We start from the raw sequence: 20,163 nt of genomic DNA on the forward strand, positions 1-20,163 counted from the left end.
AGACAAGGAGAGAGTGAAGGGGAAGAAAAGAAGGGCACGCCATTCCTACACAGACAGAAAAAAAGGAGATGAATCATACACAGCACCTAGTGCGGGACGTGTGTGTGTGTTGGAGGGTGGATGTTTGAAGGGTGTTTTCAAGATTGTTTTAACGTCTTCACTGAGGGAGCGTCAAAGGCAAGGCCAGGTTAATTAAACCCGAGGGAGCAGCAGCTGAGGGGGCCCGCATTTGAATATGTCATAGAAATAGCATGAGTGTGTCAGCCGAGGCCGGAAACATGTTGACTATGCATTACGCACTTAAAGGAAGAGAGAGAGAGAGGGAGAAACACAGACAGTCAGACGGCAGAGGGGGGGGTTGGTGGGTGGGGGGGCTCGGGGATAATTTGCGTGGCACCGAAGCCTCTGTCTCTTACACCCGCTGTGCCACCGGATTCCTCTGAGTTATTAATGTTTGTCATTAGCCACATTATGCTGGAGGACAGTGACTGGGAAAAAAAAAAAAAAAGCCGAAATTTATATGGGACAAATATTGACAATAGCTGGCTCTTGGGTGTTGGAGAAGAAGAAAAGATGCAAACTATGTTAATGAATGGTAATTAACCACCAGGGTTTGTCTCTCCTGGATCCCGGCTAAATTGGTCCCCGAGTTGCAGCGAGAGACAGTCCTGGCCTAATCCTTTATTATAAAAAGATAAAGGAAAACGACATCATTAGCATATATTTGAGAAGGGAGGGGGGATTAAGAAGTGGAATTATTTCTTTTTAATTCCTGAATGGAGGATTCTTCACACCATAGTTAATTATACATAATAAAAAAAAGAAAAGAAAGGGGGAAAGTGGTAAAGAGGAAAACAAAAGCCAGGAGAGGTAAAGAAGGGAGTTAAAAAAAAAAAGGGATGATACGAAGGGAGGAGTGTGAGGTCTCTTGTGTAGGAACGCCGACTCAAGGACAGAGGAGACCAGGATCATGGTTTAATATTCAAAATGAATAATAAGAGAGGGAAGAAAAGGGAAACAGATAAAAGGCGTCGGAGGTAGATATGTCAAGGATGGAAGCGCTCCTCTCACACACCCCTGTGCTGGGCTGCGTGAGTGCTCGTGTGGACCCGTGTTAATGATGTCAACAGCAGGGGTCACTTGTTACAGACAGGAACCATGCCAACAGTCAGCTGTCAATCAGGAGAGAGGTTGAGGACCCCCGCTGTCCACCAGAGATCCTCAGTCCCCACCACACACTGACTGACAGTCCTTTGAACCGCTGGAACCAACCGAATACAGAAGAGCGTTTAGACCCGACCCGGAAATTCAACACAATAAAACAGTGTGGACAGGAAAGAAGGGAACCGAGCTTTATTTGAAAATCAAGAGATTTTATTTTTAAACAAAATGATTGGTACAATTCACAATTACAGTATCAGTGGAACAAATACATATTAGAAATGTACAATGGAATATTAAGACCAGTTAAGGTAAAACATTATCAGATATTTATGGAATTAAGTTTTGATATAACAGGGGAAAAAAATCTAATTTCCAAACAAAAGTCAGAATATCACAAGACAGAAAGTTGTGAGAGACATTACGATAAGTATCAGGACGAAGATTGTGCAAAAAACTGTGAATATTCTGAGGGATGAGCCTCAGAGAATTGCTTCTTTTGTAGAGGATGAATTGTTTGGTAGTGATCAACTGTGAGGTTAATCGTTATTATTTCCAAAAGTGTTTTATTTCTCTTAATTTAACTAAAATTACAGATTTATTCTTGTAATATTGTGACTTTCTCCCCTTTTTCCCCTGCAAAATTAAGATTTTTTTCTCTCGTGACATAGTCTTTGTTCTTCATTATTCTTTTCCCTTACAGTGGCCCTACTACTCCATCACAGAAAAGATAACAGTTTATACAGCTTCAAGCATCTCAAGCAGAGTTAATTAGCATCAGAAATAAATACTCCAATCATCGATGGGGTCTCTGAGAGCAGAGCAATCAAGTCTGATAAATGGATGTAACCTCTCACAGTGAAAACTCTGTGCTGCACTCGACTTTCTCAAAGTGTCGACTTGGCATGGCTAGGTCAAGTCCCTGCACCCTTAGGTCCTTGAGTTGCCAAATAAATTAGGGGGAAGAGGTAAAAGAGGGTAAAAAAGTCTCACTTAAACATTAGCGTAAGCATTTGCCTTATCACCCCAGGTCTGTGCTGAGAGTGGCTGCACTGTAAATTAGCTTGGCGCTAAAGGGCCCTGTCTGATAGACATAGTGCATTGAGGGCTAACACAGATGTCGAGGGCTCATTTACAAAAGCCGGGCTGCTGTGTTGCGCCAGTGGCCCAGAGTGAGTCGACAGCGCTTTTCTCACAAATATTGGTTCTGCTTCCCCGGCTCAGCTTGGCTCAGCCCACCTCCCACTGAGGAGGAACCAGTGAGGGAGAGAAGAAGGGAGGGCAGAAAAAGAAGAGGATGACAGTTTTCCCAGCCTCAGCCCAGGGAGTCAGGCTTTTTCGCTGACTGGTGTTGCGAGCGTGGCCAGCTCTTCTGTCAGCACTTTCCTCTCCTTCATCTTCACACGCACAGCCTCCATTAGCTGGCCGGCAGAGGGGATCTGCAGGGGAGGGGAAGGAGAGAAAAGGGGTGTGGGGGCGGCGGTAGAGACGGGTTAGAGGAAGATGAGGAAGACACAGATACACCACTATTAAAAAAAAAAAAAGGGTCAGATGTTTGGCACCCGGCGGCTTTTCAGAGAGCTTATGTGTTGTTTTGTGAAAGAAGAGAACGTAGGATGGGGCCGGAGGACTCGTGAAACTTTTGAGGGACCATTCACGTTGAGAGCTTTGACGAAGCAATCCACAAATCGGGCTGCACAGCAGTAGTTTCAACTCCTCGTTTCACACTTTACTCTGACCTGTTTTAAGTTATTCTCCAGACTTTTTCTTGCCTTCATGGATAGGACAGATGTAGGTGAGAGAGGGAAGAAAGAGGAGAGGACATGAAGCAGAGACCTGAAAACCAGAGGTGGACCTGCAGCCGCTGCAGTTCAGCTTCAAGGGAGTATTCCAACAAATTATCCAAGTCTGACATAAAGCATCATTCACAAGCCTTTATGTACATTTACGCAAATGTTGTTTTTCCTGTCAAACTGTCTGATTAATTCATTGAGTGATTCCTTGGTAAGAGATAGGAAACAATATCGATCTCCCTCTTAGGTTCAGTTCAATCAGTTCCATACAGTCGATCAGGGGAGTATCTATAAAGTTACAACCTTCTGTTTCTCTCTCTCTCTCCTGCAGCTAAACAAGGGGACGTTAGAAAATAGTTTTTTGTACTAAACCTGTAGTAAGTTTGAAAGATCCCCAGATTATTTTGAAAACTCATATGGCCACATATACGATTATTTTATTATATATATACACATAATACATATATATTATGTTTATGCATGTAGCAAATTTAACTCTGGCTTCTCCTTGTTCTCTTCATGTACCTACATTCAGTACCAAGAACAATGTTTAGGAAAAGAAAACATAAACATATAACTTTGATCATATTTTTGCTTTGAAATGTGAACCTGTCTTTTTACTAAAGATTTTAACAGTGCCTTGTTTTGTTGGGACTAAAGACACAGCACACCTTCACCAGAACAAGTTTGTCACTTTTTAACAGATATAAAATATAGAATCAGTCGAGGCGTCACTGGAGACACTTATGACCTTGTTGTGTTTACTGAATTGTATCTGAGCAGAGGAGGGAAGTGGATGAGAGCTGATGTCCACTTAATCATGCAGGATGAAACATGTTGAGCATGAAGGTACTTTTTATGTGTTTTCTTAATTGTTGTCGTGCAAACGCTGGAGAGGTGAAGATAAAGAGGTGGGCGGGTCTCTCCTCAGACTTCAGTCTAATTTAGTTTTTCCTCCTGAATCAACACAAGGATTTTATGGTCATTAGGACGCCTGATCAAAGGGAGGCATTCTTACGATATCACCCATAAATATTCACTTCAAGTTATGTGCCTTTTTACAAGCGCCTTCGCTGAGCGAGGGAAATAAATTAATTCCCTGAGCAATTGTCCAAAGCGCATGGCCTGAGATGAGAAGTGGACGGGCCAGAATGAAGATAGTGATCTCAGAAAATATTTCACTTTTCTATCCCTTAAAGAGAATGTGAACGATGCAACTAACTAACTTTACTGTTTAACATCTCCAGCAAGGAAAGGGAGGAAATGCAAGGTGTCGTGTTGCTGTGCTCTGACTAACACAAACTCACAACACACTTATTGGTATTAGGTCTGCGGCTGACATCTTTTAAGGACACCGAAAAGCACTGTGATGTGATTTGAAACCATCAACTTATCAATTTCCAATACAGCTGCAGAGTAAGAGCCTCTGAAACCCACGTGCACATATGAACACTCGCCCAGGCCTCCCGCCCCCTTGACACCTCTCTCTTCTTCATTAAAGGTAACAGGATATGGGAACACAAGGCCCTGTGTGCTGGGAAGTGAGTGTTAAAGTGTGTGTGTGTGTGCGTGTGCGTGTAGGATGTGTTGTACAGTGGGGAGTCAGTTCCAGCAGCACTGGATGCATCAAACACACGGCACTATTCCACAGAGAACCACTACACTGGAGTAACTGCTGAGATATCTCCCTCTGCTGCCGTCCATCAGGGAAAACTCGCTCTTTCTGTCTCACACACACACAAAGACACACACGCACACACACACACACACACACACACACACACACACACACACACACACACACACACACACACACACACACACACAATTTCCTGATCAGCTAATTGCACTTAGAGCCACTAACTATGCAAACAACTATCACTAAAATAGAGACACAGCCACAACACAAGGCTCCATGGGACAGGAAAGTGGGAGACTGGATCATTAAAAGTACAAATATGGGAATATGGTATACGGGTAAACAACGCTAACAGGTAAACATGATCTAGATAAGGCCAACGTGAGTACGACTTCAGCCAAAACTTTGACAGAAAACATTCAACTTTCAATCAACTTTAAAATGCCCGAAGTATTTTTGGGGCATTTAATGTTTTTTTATCGGTGCGGCGGTTAACGCTGATTGAATCCCACTTGGGTTGAGGTCTTTCTGTGCGGAGCTTGGATGTTATTTCTGTGTCAGCGTGGGCTTTTCTCTGGCTTCATCTCACAGTCCAAAAATATGCAGATCGGGGTTGGGTCAGATGGAGACTCTTAACTGCGTGAATGGTTGTTTAAATGTCAGCTCTGCGATACACTGGCATCGTGTCCAGGGTTTACTCAGCCTCTTGCCAGATGTCAGCTGGGATTGGCTCCGGCTCCCCACGACCCCACAAGGATAAGCGGTGTGGATAACGGATGGATGGAAGCTTTTATCACAGACAACAGGGAGATGACAGGAAGTTAGAGAAAGAAAGATGTTGGTCTCCAACCACAGTCGAGCTGCAGTTCATGATCAACGTCTCATCGCTTAAAAATACGTGGGTTCCTGTCTTAACTCCTTCATGACGAATCCAAACCTTTAGAAACACATCCCTAGATTCTGGCACAAGGAAACACAAGCATTCACACTCGCAATCAAGACACCATCGCTGCCTTTCATTAAACTGCAGCATTTGCCGGGGACCGATACCCTGCAGGGTGGTTGGAGGAAAGCTGTGATGCAGCTGCTCTACCTGATCCCCTGGGCTGCTTCAGGCGACGTTAGGAACTGGCAGTAATGTTATGCTACAGCTGATTCAGTCCGGCCCCTTGTCCCCTTTGGCAGACCTCGGCAACACCGGCGCTGAGCAACACTACCACTGTTTTGCAAGAGGTCCTGTCCCCTTTGGCAACACTGAAACAGCTACTATAGCATTAAGCCATGCTAACTCACACCCATTACTATTCAACAGGCCCCGCAGAGCAGACCTTTTGTCTAGGTGCGATTTCATGAACACGTTTCAGAAGGGATCTGGCGAGTAGAGCCACTGACACAGTGTGTGTATATCATCTATACATATATATATATGTGTGTGTGTGTGTGTGTGCGTGTGCAAAGTCAAGGACAGGGGCTGCAAGCAAAATGTGTTTTTATGAGCCAATTAAATGACATTGCTATTCTACAGCCTGGGGCACTCCTCAAGGCGAGGAGCAGCTCAAAGTTGCAGCACTCCAGTGACCATTGTCTGCTAGTGGCATTACACACATCAACTTTCTTTTTTCCTTAACAGATCGATCATGCCAGCTCTTTTGTCTTCTCCCTTGGAACGAGTTAGCGCATTGGCCCAGTTTGTGTGTAGCTGCAGAGATGGTGTCAGGCGGTCGGAGAGCTAAATGAGTGGGAACGAGAGGGGGGGGGGATTCAGAGAGTCTAAAAGAGATATGAGGGTGTACATCAGCCAAATTTCTGCATGTGCTCAGCAAATAACTACTCAGTGTCGCCACATTATCAATTGTTACAGCCATATATATAATTAGGGTGGATGTATTCTACTGCAGAAGCGACGTTTCTGTCCTTTTAAAGTCCTACAGGAGTGTGTACCTTCAGACGTTTGTGATAAACAAAGATGTACGCCCCTGCTTGATTTCATAATAGCTGTAAAAAACAAGGTGTCACATTTCCGTGGAATGACTAGAGTGTTTTCAAAGTGCTGAGAGATTCCTGTGATAAATCTCTGTCCCTGGCTGCTGAGCCGTCTTCAATCTAGGCCACTATTCAAGGTGAGGGAGAAGTAGTTACAGCAGTTTTATCACAGAGGGGAAAGCAGCTCTTTGATCTTTGATCTTCTCACTTTTGTTTGAAAATCAAATTTATGATACAGGGGGAATAACAACAACAACAACAACAACATGATAAATAGAGTAAGAAGATGCCAGAGCACAAAGGCACTCTACTAAAAAGTCTTGCATTTGATTATCTCCGATAATGAATATGTCACATTTGCAAAAAGGGGCTCAGGTAAGAAAACCACTAAAGCACCGACAAGTCTATTCTCTCCCTCTCCTGCGTAATTACCTACCCCTGCAGCGGAACAGATCCCTCTCCTTTCTCCCTTCAGGCCACTAGAGACTGATATGAAAGGGAATTGGACACTTGGGGCCACAAAACCTGTAATTAAAAATCTCTCCTTTTCTTGATAAGTTGTTTGGAAACATCATTCCAGTGCGCAACATGCATTTGTTAGGGATCTGACCTAAATACACCCTAGATTAAACACAGGGAAGCACCGGGTCTTTGTTTCAGGTTCCTACTCATTAGGTGTGAAAAGGAGGTGATCCAGACACAAGCAGGGGTGTAAATATAGAAAGGTGATATCCATACAAAGCAGATGCAACCTTTAGGTAGAATTCGGCAATCGAGAGCACAGCCATGAATAACAGTGCGGCTCATGTACTGGAAGCAGTGACAATCAACTAAAGCGGCCGTGCCTGTACAGCGGACTGTCACATACAAAAACATGACGGAGGGAAAAAGGTGTTTGTTCAGTGACATGAGGGAATGTAACACAACCAGCCATTTATTCAGTGAGGAGACGCGAACATTAATCCTCTTTATGTGTTGACTTTAAGAGTCCACTGTGCTCCAGAGAATGACCCCTGGGTGCAATCAGACTGGCAGCAACGCTAAAGCTCCAGAATAGCATCACACCTCAAGAAATAATGATATTATTCACGTGGCTTATTCAAAGCCAATCTAGACTCCTGAACCGTTTGCCACACTGCGGTCCGCCTGGTTAGGTAATGACCCTTTAATGGCAAAGGAACAGCACCAGAACACGTGTGTGCTGCTTCTATTTATATGGATTTAAACACACTGAATAAGTCACGCTGTGCTACGCCATTAACAAGAACTTTAACACCAGTCTCCTCCAGGGAACTCCCTCCTCCAGGCCCCCGCCGCTGTTCCAGTGACATATTTACAGTACAAAGGCTCAGCTCGAGTCCCCTCCACGCACACATACAAACACACTTACACAGACAAAAAAAGAGTGGCTGATTTAATTAGCTCAATCATTAAATGAGGCTTAATTAGAGTCACTTTCCTTCGGAGAGAAGTGTGGGACTCAGAGCCGTTCCTTGTCATTACGGAGGCATAATGAGCCACACAACACAACACAACGCACTTCCCCTCACTCTCACAGCGCCGACAACAATGGGAAACTTTCCGAGACGCCAAGTGCTAAGGCTTTGTTGTGTTTAATACCGAGGGTTAATGATGTAAAGCCCTGAGAAGTGGCAATATGGAGTGAGGTTTTGTCAAGAAGTGACTTCAGTACAGTCTGTTATTTAGCATCATAAAAACCATGTCCTTAACGGAGCTACAGCGACCTCTCCCCAAAGTTCAATAAGGAAGGAAATTACAATCATTTCAGCCCCGTGGTCCATCCATTAACACCTCTGATGTTTTATTACGTGTCCAGTCCAGATTGGTCCGGCCTGTCTCCACTAGTGTCTTAATGTTATGTTCGCCTGCTTGTTATAGTTTGGAGGCTGATAAGAAGTGATGCCTGTACGTCTCCCCCGGGTGTGATTGTGAAGTAAATATTAGCTGGCCCTCAGCGTCACCCCATACTAGTAAACCAAACCACTGTCCTCTCATAAAGAAATCAACAGAGTCAATGACTTTTTAAATGTTATTATGCTGTCATGAGGCCTGAGATGGGTACGTGTGTGTACAAAATGAGTCTGAAAAATGATCTGGGGGGAGCGTGTGTGTTTTCGTGCGTGTGCACACGCTTGCATGCACATGCTCCTCCTGTTCATTATTGGCCAGCAGCAGAAGCCAGTCATTTCCCTGTCTTCATAAAGACTTGGCCCATTAAATTCTACCTCCAGTCAATAATTAGGACTCCACAAATAAACCAAAGGCAATTAAATCAATGCTTCCCCGGGTCGGTGCCTGGACCCTACGGCCCACATGGACACTCCATCTTCACTGCTGGCCTTATTCATGGCGGGTTGCTGTGGAGCCATACAGTGCACCCCCTGGCCTGCTCATGATTATTAGATAGCACCGTCCCTCGATCCTGACTATGGAGCGCTGCTTATGGTGGCTCTCTACTGAGAGGCGTAGGGTTTGATTTCATTAACTCACCAGTGGAGGTGAGAGACGAGGAAATGAATGCAATGTTTCATTTGGTTTTGAGTGGACATGTGGGGCGGCGGTGAGGGGCCTCCGGAAATCTATGCCACTTCGTTGGCATGAGAGGATCCGTAACTCAACATATATATACACAACCGCATCTCTACACAACACACCTGTTTGCCAGTGTCTCGTGGAAGTCTCTCTTGTTACGTTGACATGTGGCAGTGGATGACAGTGATGGCGAACAATAGTCCACATACAGAGACACACAAACCACTCGTCTGGTCTTTCACACAGACACACACTTACACAGAGACACGACACAGAGTGAGTGATGGGTTTGCTATTGACAGGGCCACTGAGATAATAAAGTGCTGTCCCACTGGCAGCTCCATTAGGCACTGACAGTGACAAGATGAGGCTGTCGTGAGTGTGCACACACAAGTGGGTACACATACCCGCACATACGCACAGAGATGGACACAACCTCATCCTCTCTCAGTGACAGCCAGCCAGTTAAGGACATGGATCTCTCTCTCATCTTTCCTTTCACTGGGTCTATTTCTGTCTCTTGTCTTTTTTTTATCCAAAGAATAGTGTGTGAGTGCAGCTCAGGGGTAAGATCATATCATTATTAGGGGAGTGTGTTATTAGTGTCACAAGCAGGGTGACAGGCCGGGCCATTCCACTTCACAGATGTTCTGCTTGGTGAGCCTTTCATAAGCTATGACAGAGAGTAGAGAAATCAAGGGGCCCCAGTATGATAGTTCTGGAAGTCTTTTCCCCTCACTAAGAGAACGCTGGCTTCTCAGAATCAGCAGACGTGTTGCAGAGACATATTATTATCAAAGCAGTTTTTAAAATGTCACAGTAAGAGATCCACCTAAACTGAACCAGACTCAGAAGCTCAAATAAGTCAGAAATAAAACAGCTAGAGAAGAGGACCGAGCAAGACGTCCCCCTGATATGACAGTAGTCTTTTAAAAACCAGAGAGCAAGGAAAAGACAAGTTAAGAAAAGAGAAGAAAAAAATTATAAATAAATAAATACCACCCCCCCCACCCAAAAAAAAAAAAACAGAACAAGATGGACTTGAAAGGGGGATAGAAAAAGTCTGTTTCAGTGAGGGGGGATGACTGCGGTGGTCCCAGCGGTCCCCACAGGGACCTGGGGGCAAGTCTCAGCCTTGTCATACTCCGCTCTTCTCCTCCTCCTCGCCCTACACCAGCTCCGGCAGCCCCCCCCGTCCTCCACCACCCCTGTTCTGCCCACGGAAAACGTCGATAGCAGGCTGCTGGTGCCGAGGTCTCTGGTGGACACTAGCTCATTCTCCCGGCATCGACAGGCCCGCCAAATCAATATTTAGTTCCCCACTAACAAGCTGCCTCGGGGTCTGAGCCAGAGAGAGAGAGAGAGAGGGAGGGAGGGAGGCAGGGAGAAGAGAGAAAGATCGAGAGAGAAAGAGAGAGGGAGAAAGAGAGGAATGCGGGACAGTGGAGGATGGCAGAGAGAGACAGAGAACAGGGACTGAGAGCTGTCCAGCTAGAAGGGAAAAACATGGATTCAGTAGTGTTTTGTGTTTGTGTGTGTGTGTGTGCGTGTGTGTGTGTGTGTGTGTGTGTGTGTGTGTGTGTGTGTGTGTGTGTGTGTGTGTGTGTGTGTGTGTGTTAGTGTGGGAGGGGGAGAGGAAGGTGGAAAGGTCAGAAGAAGATCTGGGGAACAAGAGAACAGTGTCTGGTGTGTGTCGTGGTGCGGAGGCGACGCATGAGTGCCTGCGGCAGCCGCTGACAAGAACACAGACAAGACACACACACACACACACGCACACACTCGACACTCTCAATCATACACATATCACAGCGAGCAGACGTTGACAGCACTCCAGTAAAGCTCCAGCAGAGCACTCACAGATGAGTGGATGTGCTCACCAAGACCCACACACACTGAGGATGTAGTTGCTTTTCTTTGTTTTATCTTTTGCATCATTGTTTCAGAGCCTGGAGCAGGACACATTTGGGTGGGAACTAATATTCATCATCCATTTACTTAATATGGTTGTTTCTATCCTAAAGACTGACAGAGCATATCGGCAAGGGGCAGTTAAAATGTTTGGCACGATAGGTATCTAGAGAAAAAAATGCCAAACAGATACTGAAATATAAACACTAGAAATCAGACTTGAAAATTCAGACATTGCACTAATAAAGTCTACATACAACATTTTAGTAATTTGGAACACAGAGTAACATTATTATTAAATCCTAAAATGAAACAGCAAATTAAAAATAATAAATCAATATCTCTTTTTAAGCACTGTAACACATAGCACCATTATTATTTATTACTAATAAGTAAATATAAACATTTACCAGTGCATTTTTTTGAGTATAGTAGTAACGCTGCTCCATGTCAATTACTTTGTGTTACCATTAACATATTTTCGGTTACATTACCATTTCTACTACTGCAACCTCAACGAAAAGGGGGATGGTGAATTATTTTACTCTGAAGTGAGACGGGCGTTGCTGAGGGCGTGGAGGAATGAGCCGTGTTGTTGCAGACATGTGAGACTCACCTTTTGCTGCAGGATGTGGTTTAGATGGTCGAGCCACTCCCGGTCTGTTGGACCCTCTGAACGAGCCTCTGTTCCCTGCAAACACAACAGCCAATATGAAAATACACGATGGACATAATGCTGATGTTTAGAGAGAATGCTTATGTCACCTTTAATATTAATGCTTTGTATGTGGATGAATTGTGCAAAGAAGTCAAGTAAGTCTCAACATGTCCCTCAGACTTTTACAGAGAACCTGCCACTGTATCGTAACACTCTCTTCTGTGTGTCTGCCGCTTTAGGGCAGGATTGTAACATCACACCGGCCAGGACCTTGAAGGAGATTTCTCTGGAGACTCAGTGGCCGGCTACGCCAGTATATGTTTTCATGCTACTCATGTAAAGGCCTAACAGAGTGGTAGCCTTGTTAGTGCTAATGAACAGGGTGAAGATCGACTGCATGGCCATGTACACCTCAGCACTAATGTGCTACCTCTTCCCTTTTGAACCCCAGGTGTTTGCTGCTCGAAATGATGTGACGAGCCTTGCACCACCTCACAGGGACACGGGGAGGGGAGGGTGGTGGGTGTGTGTGTGTGTGTGTGTGCAGCTGCATTTGTAAGCTGAAGGACCTGACAGACAATCCTGTGAAGTCCGGAGAAGCATGGGCTGTCCAAAGCCACAAGTCCACATGGCGGCTTATGCAGACTTTATGTGAACTTTGATAGAGTCAGCTTCAGCTGCAGGTGCTGACTTCACTAGCAGAGTGTCTGATGAATGTTACCCAACATTCAGACAAACAAATGTTGGTTTTCAGGTAATAAGAAGAAAATATCTGACCAATTATGTTTTAGAGAATCCTCCACTGAGAATCTTAGCACTGTTAATGCTGAGGAGGGTCATAGGAAGTGTTCCTCTACATATCACACATCATCTGTATGTGTGCGGTTATTTTGTGCAACAGCTGACAACACATATTGCATGACCCTATGTAAATAAAATGTAGTATCATAAAAGAAATCCATCTGGATACATGTTTTCACTAATTCATTTATATGGTAAAACTGTGTGTTTGAGCATGAGAGCTTTAGACACAGCAGACACAATATGTACGTGTCACAGTATGTATGACCTTATGGATCTTATTTTTTATGTATATTTTATGTTAAAAAAAAAATCTCCATCCAAGCGAAATTATCTCCGTCCACACGAGAACATTAAGGACTACAAACGCTCACACAAGCTCACTGTACCAGTAGGTGGTGATAGAGTCTACATCAACCATGCGTCAATCCCAGAGAAGAACGCTGAAGTCATTTTTTCCCAAACGCTCTATTTTACAAGTTTTTACGGATACATTGAAACCTGAGTTTTAATGACTCAAAACTCAGTTTGCTTGTGGACAAAAGGCTCAAAGGCAGAGGAAAAAGTTTGCTTAGCAATATATCTATATCAGTCTGGACAGGGCAAATGACCTGCAAGGGCTTGAGAATTCACATTTGGATTTAAGTACGTGTTTCACCATTGCAGTCCCCAGCTTCCTGGAGCCCTCCATGTGTGATCCTGGTGACAGCACAAAGGCTGGGCTAATTTCAGTGTGTGCCTAATTAGTGACTGGTGCTTAGAGTAACTGAGAAGAAGATGGAGAGCAAGGGGGAGGCAATGTGTTGTTACATTAGTGAGAGAGAGAAAAAGAGGGTGAGAGAAGAAAGTCTACTTGTGACTGCTGCCTTCAAGCCTCCCACAGGGGTGAACATTGTGTGTGAAAAAGTGTGTGTGCGTGAGAGTCAGTCGGTGCGCTTGTCCACCCTTGGTAGATATATAACAAAGCACGGACGCTCCATCTAACATTAGGTGCAAAACAAACTGGCCTGGCAATTATAGGCTTATTACATCTGGATCATTAACTTCAAAACTAGTTGCCTAGGGAGCCTAGAGCTGGCTGCCCTGCCTGGTTCTCAGTTGCATGCTATGGAATGGATAGAGGCACATTACAGAGGGCAGCATGATACATGTGTGGAGGAGCTTCACGCCTTCTATACATCTATGTGCATCCATTACATTGATTTTTATGTTTTAAAGTGTTAGTCTGTAAGGAGGCGGCTCTAAGTTTCTGTTTTATTTTCAAAAGACTTCATAAATAATTAATAAATTAAAAATATAAAAAAAACAAGCCAAAACTAATGATCTGGAGAAAAGAAAATATGTAGTCTTTGGAAGAGATGGTGGTAATTACACGAAGGTCATCTGTTCCCGTAATCCTCTGAAATAATAACCACAACTAGGAATAATACATTTAAACATTTTGATGTCAGAAATTCAAAATCAGATTGATTTCCAAATCAAGTACCAATACCAATAACCCCACATGTTGGAAACTTCTGTGAATATCGTTGACAAGTAAAAAATCTGGCACACCAAAGAAAAGTAGCTCAGTTGGCAATGGAGTATTCTCATTTAAAAGTAAAACTGAGAAGTACAAGCAATCCCAGTGAGCCCTGTGCTCTCATTCAGCACACTGGTATCACAAAACCAAGTGAATAAATGAATACACTTGTGTTGGACTTGTTAAAGACTGAAATTCTGATAACCTAAGGTCATGTCCTCAAGTGTAAAGAAAAACATACAATCAGAGTAAAAGCTCAAGACAAATCACAATTCTAAATCCTGTATGAATTATAAATCTCAACACAATGTTGACATACAACAATGTACATCCAGCCAGCCTCAGTTTAGACTATGGACAGCTGTAGATTTTTTTAAATTCTAATCACTCGTCAGCACAGTGGACTTCAAACTGGTTACCTCTGCCATGTTTGTTTTGCATGATGGTTTGAGGGTTTGTAAGCAAGATTACATAAAAACAACTGGATTGGTGGGTCAGGGAAGAGACCGTTTTGGTGCTGATGTGGATGAGAACATTTTCCCAGGGAATAATTCATGCTTCTTGGTTAAAAATACAACAAACTGGCATATTTAGGTAACTGATATTTATGAGTGTGTGAAATGTGATGCAGCTTGATTGAATTCAAGGGGACTGTTCGGCCTTGGTGGAGGGATGCGCTCTGCACAGTGCCTTTCTAGTTTAACCTGTTTTTTTGAGCTGCTTCCAATGCCAAATTGAAGACACTATATGAAGACATTTTCAGAGCTCTTTCAGTGAGTCCAGCACGAGTTTCAATTAGTGCACATATGAAATCGCTCTTGTTTCCCCATGACAGCCACTTAAACAAATGCAAGTACAGACAGAAATGATTTCTCCTGGGATCTATCTATTTTTCTGACTCTTTAAAAAAAAAAAATCACACTCTTAACCTTACTGTCAATTATTGAATGGGTGTGTGCATGTTGTGATCTATGTTCCATCAATAAACAGGAAAAACCCAGTCGCCATGTAAAGGCACCGAGCAGTTGTTAACCACCATTAAAATGGCAGCGAAAACGAGTGGTGAAGACAAGAGACCGACTTCTCCCACAGAGGTTTCAGCCCTGATGAGTGGGACTTTTTGTCAAGTGAGAAACAGAGTCCTGTCATCTCCTGGGTGGAGCTGGGCTGCAAAAGGCTAAAATTGGTTTCAAGTGTGAGTAAGTGCCTGGTGCGCCGTCTCTCATCCTGTGATAGATGGGAGGAAGTCCCCAAGGATGGGAGGTTGATTGTAACACGGAGCTGCTAATTGACGACACGGCTGGAATGATGTATGGTGCAGAAAGGACCCACCAAGTTGGAAAAAGAGTGTGAAACTCAGACTTTTACAGGCAGATTGGAGTCAATAGCAAGAATCTTTGGCTCGACAACAGCTTTCACCGATGAGAAAGGAGTTTTACTTACTCAACTCGTGCCAAAATAAATCTTGTATCAAGTTGACAGGTGCTGCAGGTGTTGACAGGTTTTTGATCTTGTTGAGAGCAAGAACACCGGCTTTACACATGAAGCCACATCCTTTTCTTGTTGCACTGCAACTTCCCATCTTATTAGGGTCATGTCTCGGTGTGTGGTTCACCTTTAAAAGCACTACTTAGCGCTCAGCCTTGCTTACTTGCCCACGTCTATTTACTCATCAATAAGAGAAGGTCAGACAGGGCAGAAGTTTCCAGCGAGGCTAAATACTATTAGATAAAGGTGAAATGAACTAAGATCAGAGAGCTTAAGTTTTTCCTGATTTCCTCCATTTTCCACCAATGCTAAACTAAAGCATTCTTTTCCAGAGGTGAGGCTGAAGTTGCTGTTGCTCCTTGCCACACATTTTTTCTCTATTGACAAAAAAAGATACACAACGCCACAAATCAATATTGATGATGTGATGTCTTTCCCAATGCTCTGGTGCAATCACTGAGCAAAAAACCCCAGAAAACTTTTAACGTTTTTCAAAATGTTACCTTACAGAAAATCTATTAAAGGTATGTTGAGTGCTGTGGGCATGATTTAAACTTGATAAAGATCCTCAAGCATTTGTATAAAATGTTGACTGTCCCTTGGCCTTACCTGATCAGGGTCCATTATGTCCGCGAGATCATTCTCTGACATGTTGAGAATGGAGGCAGCGATGGATTTGGCTTTGATCATCGACTTGGCTGAGAGGCCGCCTCTCACTGCCACAGCGTTGGCCTGCCTCAACCTCCTCCTCTTCATCAACTGCTGCTTGACCTCTTGAACGTCTAAAAGTATTTCACTGGCCAGGGCCTGAAGGGGGAGGAGAAGAAGGAATAAAAAAAAGAAGAGGATGATGAAATGGATATGGAAAAACAAGAGGGATAGCTCTGCCTGACAGATGAATAAATGAAATTGATCAAGCATGCGCCAGAGAGGCCTAGTACATTATGGAGGAATATTGAGTTTGACACACTCAGATTCTCTTCGGTTTCGCCTCACGCTCCCTTGTAGGAATATGGACCTGAGGGTTTGTTGCCCCGTCGATTGAAAGCTGAGGGAACAGCGCTTTGATATCAAACACACCCCAAGTTTTGCTAAAATCTCCACAAACAGAGAATCATGCATCAGAGAGGGAAAGACAGTGCGCAACTGAAAATACATTCATTTATTTATTTGCTTTCTGAATGTCTCACAGTACAACAGGGCAGCATAACACTGTTAATAATTAAGCTACGAGGGGCTGTTTCAAATGGCGCCCGAGTGAATGGCAAGTGAGACGAGGAAGGCCGGGGATGGCACAGTTGTCTGGCACTAAATGGGAGTTTGCTCTAAATACAGAGAGACAATTAAATGTTAAAACTGCCACTGTACACGAGAAAGTCAATAAAGTAAACTCCCCTTTGCTTCATTTTGAGCTTATTGATCGAGGCAATAATCTTCTGTATCATTCCCCTGTAAGCCCGCTGAAAAGCTGACCTTGGAATAGGTGGTCAGGGGAGAGAGCTGGAGACAGGAGAAGTTGCAGTACACACAAACAAACAAAAAAAAAGTACAACTTACTCCTGGACATTGCACAATTTAACGAAGTACATTGTGTACACGACGTACACAAACGCAAGAAGAAACATATGAAAAACGATGAACAATGTTGCATAGCGACCGAGTCTCGATTTCAAGCATCTTAATTTCATGCAGGTGGACCAATCGCAGTTTAGAAAGGCAGTGGTGGTTCTCACAGGAGAGAGCTGTGGGAGTAGTGGGAGGCCTGCTGCTCACTGTATATGAGGAGTGCTGCAGTTTGTTTATGGACAAAAAATATACACATGCGGCGCACAGGCATTCAGAAATTTAAATGAGACAAGACCACAGTATACAAAGCCCACACATATTCAAATAATAAAGTTCAGTAAAAGGCCAACAATGGTATATATAAATTAACTATTGGCAGATTTGAACCCAACAACAGAAAGAAAAGTGTGAAATGTCTTCTAAATCCAAGTGGGCAGGTCCAGTTGGCTTTGACTTACTCTCCCTGATGCCTTGGCTACACCACTGCAGTTTTTCTTTGAACCCGATATTTGCCTCTCTGTTTAAAAAACACACAAAAAATCTCCATCCACATAACTTGTTTTTCAAAATATCTGTTCACGCGAGAACACAACTACAAACGCTCAAACAAACCTGCCGGGCCAGTAGGTGGCGAGAAAGTCTACATCAATGATCCGTCAAACACCAGAGAACTCTGTGGTCCAAGAAATATTGGGTTGAGGCAGACACCTGTGAATGATCACCATGTGGTGCGGTAATGCTAAATGTAGCAGCAAACTTTAAATTTTTTTATTTAAATGTAGAGAAACAGGTATATATCCGGCATTGCTGTTGTTTCTGGTGCATGCTAATGACACAAAGCAGCAGTGGGTATGCACAAAGTAAACAGTGACTTCCTCATTTCCACTGCACTTTACATGCACACACAGATACACAGAGACCTGCACTTTAGAAAATCTGTTTTAGTGACTTAAAACGCCGCTTGTGTGTGGACGAGAGGCTGAAACACGGAGGAAAGGGTTTGTTTTGTGCAGACAGGGCGTAAGCAACATTCAATTTAATTAAATTAAACGTCAAGTACTGTTAAATAATTTTCACTGGTGGACGTCTAATTTATATCAAAACGACAGATAGAAAGTATAACCATAGTCCATTTGCTGATAAGGGAAGAAGCTTTAGCTCTTTTTGGGTGATCTGAGTGCTGTGTTTACCCTGAAGGAATACACAGCTCATTAACCAACAGTCTTTTATTTACAGCCTAATAGATATTCACTGTCACTGGTCGAGGGCTGTGCTCAATTGACCTAAACCCAGCATTTGGAATAATCCAGACAGAGATTAATGGGTGAATTCATCACTCATTCTCAGTGCTGGAAAGGACAAAATGAGGGAGGGGGGGTACATAACCACACACACACACACACACACACACACACACACACACACACACACACACACACACACACACACACACACACACACATCCACAGCACTCACACAAGCTGTTCAAATGCGATGAAGGTCTGTGTGTGTGTGTGTGTGTGTGTTTGTGTTAAGAGCTCTTAGCCAGGCTCGTACCACAATCACTACAGCCAGAGGGCCAATTTAGACAGGATGAGGATTAGGGCATGGAGATGGGGATCAAATGAGCAGCTAAAAAACATCCTCTTTAATAACTAGCCACTTCTGAACCTCTTCACACACATGACGAAACAAAGGGCCATTCAAAAACATTAAGAGCAGAAAGGGAGGAAATAAATGCTCTGATTTTGTTAGATTATGCGGGCAGCATTGAAATGAGTGTCCCCTAAATCTTGGTGTGAGATGAGTCATAATGCAAAACTCTTTCAAAGGTATAAAAATGACTTTTAGGTAATCAGATGCAAAAATGTTGTTGCACTATTGCTGTCCAAGAAATTTTAAAATGTTTTATTCAAAAACAATTTCACCTTTCATTGGGGACGAGAAACCACAATATTTTATGTAAGAGAAATACCAAAAAGCATGTGCATGTTCATGTTCATGTCCATGTGTGTGTGTGTGTGTGTGTGTGTGTGTGTTTGTGTGGAGTAGTCACTACATGCAGGGCCACTGTTTAGCAGTTCAACAGCAGTGCTTACAGCCTGGGGCGTGTGCAGGGGCCAAAAGGGTTTGCTGGCACACACAAAAAAAAAGTCTCCACACACACACACACATATAAAACAAGGAGGCACAAAGAACCAAAAAAAAGAAAGAAACCCAGCTCATAGAGACACACAGACACATCTACACACACACGCACAGGCACATGCACAGCCCTCCGGTCCTGATCAATACATGACAAGAGTAAATCTCCTCTGGACGTCAGGCAGTCCAATCAAAGGGCTTGGTGTTCTTATAGGGGATCACAAGAGCTAAGGGGAGACAAACAATGATGTGAATCCTCGACAACAACACAATGGCCCCACCAGCCTAGGGTTATGGGAATGGAGGAAAGGAGTAAAACGATTGTGAATTTTATTTCTATGTATGTGTGTCTTCGCATATAATGCAGCTTCTATTTTTGGTTGAACCTAGATTTGCATGATCTCTTTCACACATGGTTTCACCGTGTGAAATCAGAGGAATCTGAGGCAGGAACAGGAAGTGGACGATTATACACATCCAATGCCCCTGCAGTTCTTTGCAGATGCAAAATGAACCATTCAAGGACAATAATTGTTCCAGTAAATTTGGTCTATTCTGGCATTTGTAGACAAAACGATTGCATACGGCATCTAAACTGTCGTAATCTTCCATTTGATTAATACGTGTGTGCAAATATACTGCTGCCACTATCAATCCCTGCCAAGCTCTTTCCTGCTTTGACAGACAGCCGTCAGATGAACCGTGTTGATGGACAGTCTTTATCAGTCTTTGCCAGACACACAAAGACTGACACAGACACACAAACACACCTCAGGGTGATGGATTAGGGCTACACAAAGACAATAGTGCCCATTCCCATTGGGCACACAGCAGTCTCACAGTAATGCCTTGTGTCACACTGTGCACATGCATTATGGCACATATACACATCCGTTCACCTTCTGACATTTATAGAAGAAACAGTTATTGTAGAAGGCTGAGCAAG

General features: G+C 43.6%; 1 protein-coding gene across 1 annotated transcript in view; it reads right to left on the reverse strand.

Moving 5' to 3' along the window:
- Nucleotides 1-2,489: 2,489 nt before the first annotated feature.
- The window catches only part of cntln (centlein, centrosomal protein), an 81,351-nt gene continuing 63,677 nt past the window's right edge, over nt 2,490-20,163 (reverse strand). Inside the window, exons 24-26 of the mRNA XM_061094327.1 lie at nt 16,116-16,313; nt 11,654-11,728; nt 2,490-2,600 (exon numbers count right to left, since the gene is read on the reverse strand). Coding sequence (XP_060950310.1) covers nt 2,490-2,600; nt 11,654-11,728; nt 16,116-16,313 — 384 coding nt within the window. The remainder of the gene's footprint in view (nt 2,601-11,653; nt 11,729-16,115; nt 16,314-20,163) is intronic.

This window comes from Limanda limanda, chromosome 2 (assembly GCF_963576545.1).
Source record: "Limanda limanda chromosome 2, fLimLim1.1, whole genome shotgun sequence".
NCBI classification, from domain to species: domain Eukaryota; kingdom Metazoa; phylum Chordata; class Actinopteri; order Pleuronectiformes; family Pleuronectidae; genus Limanda; species Limanda limanda.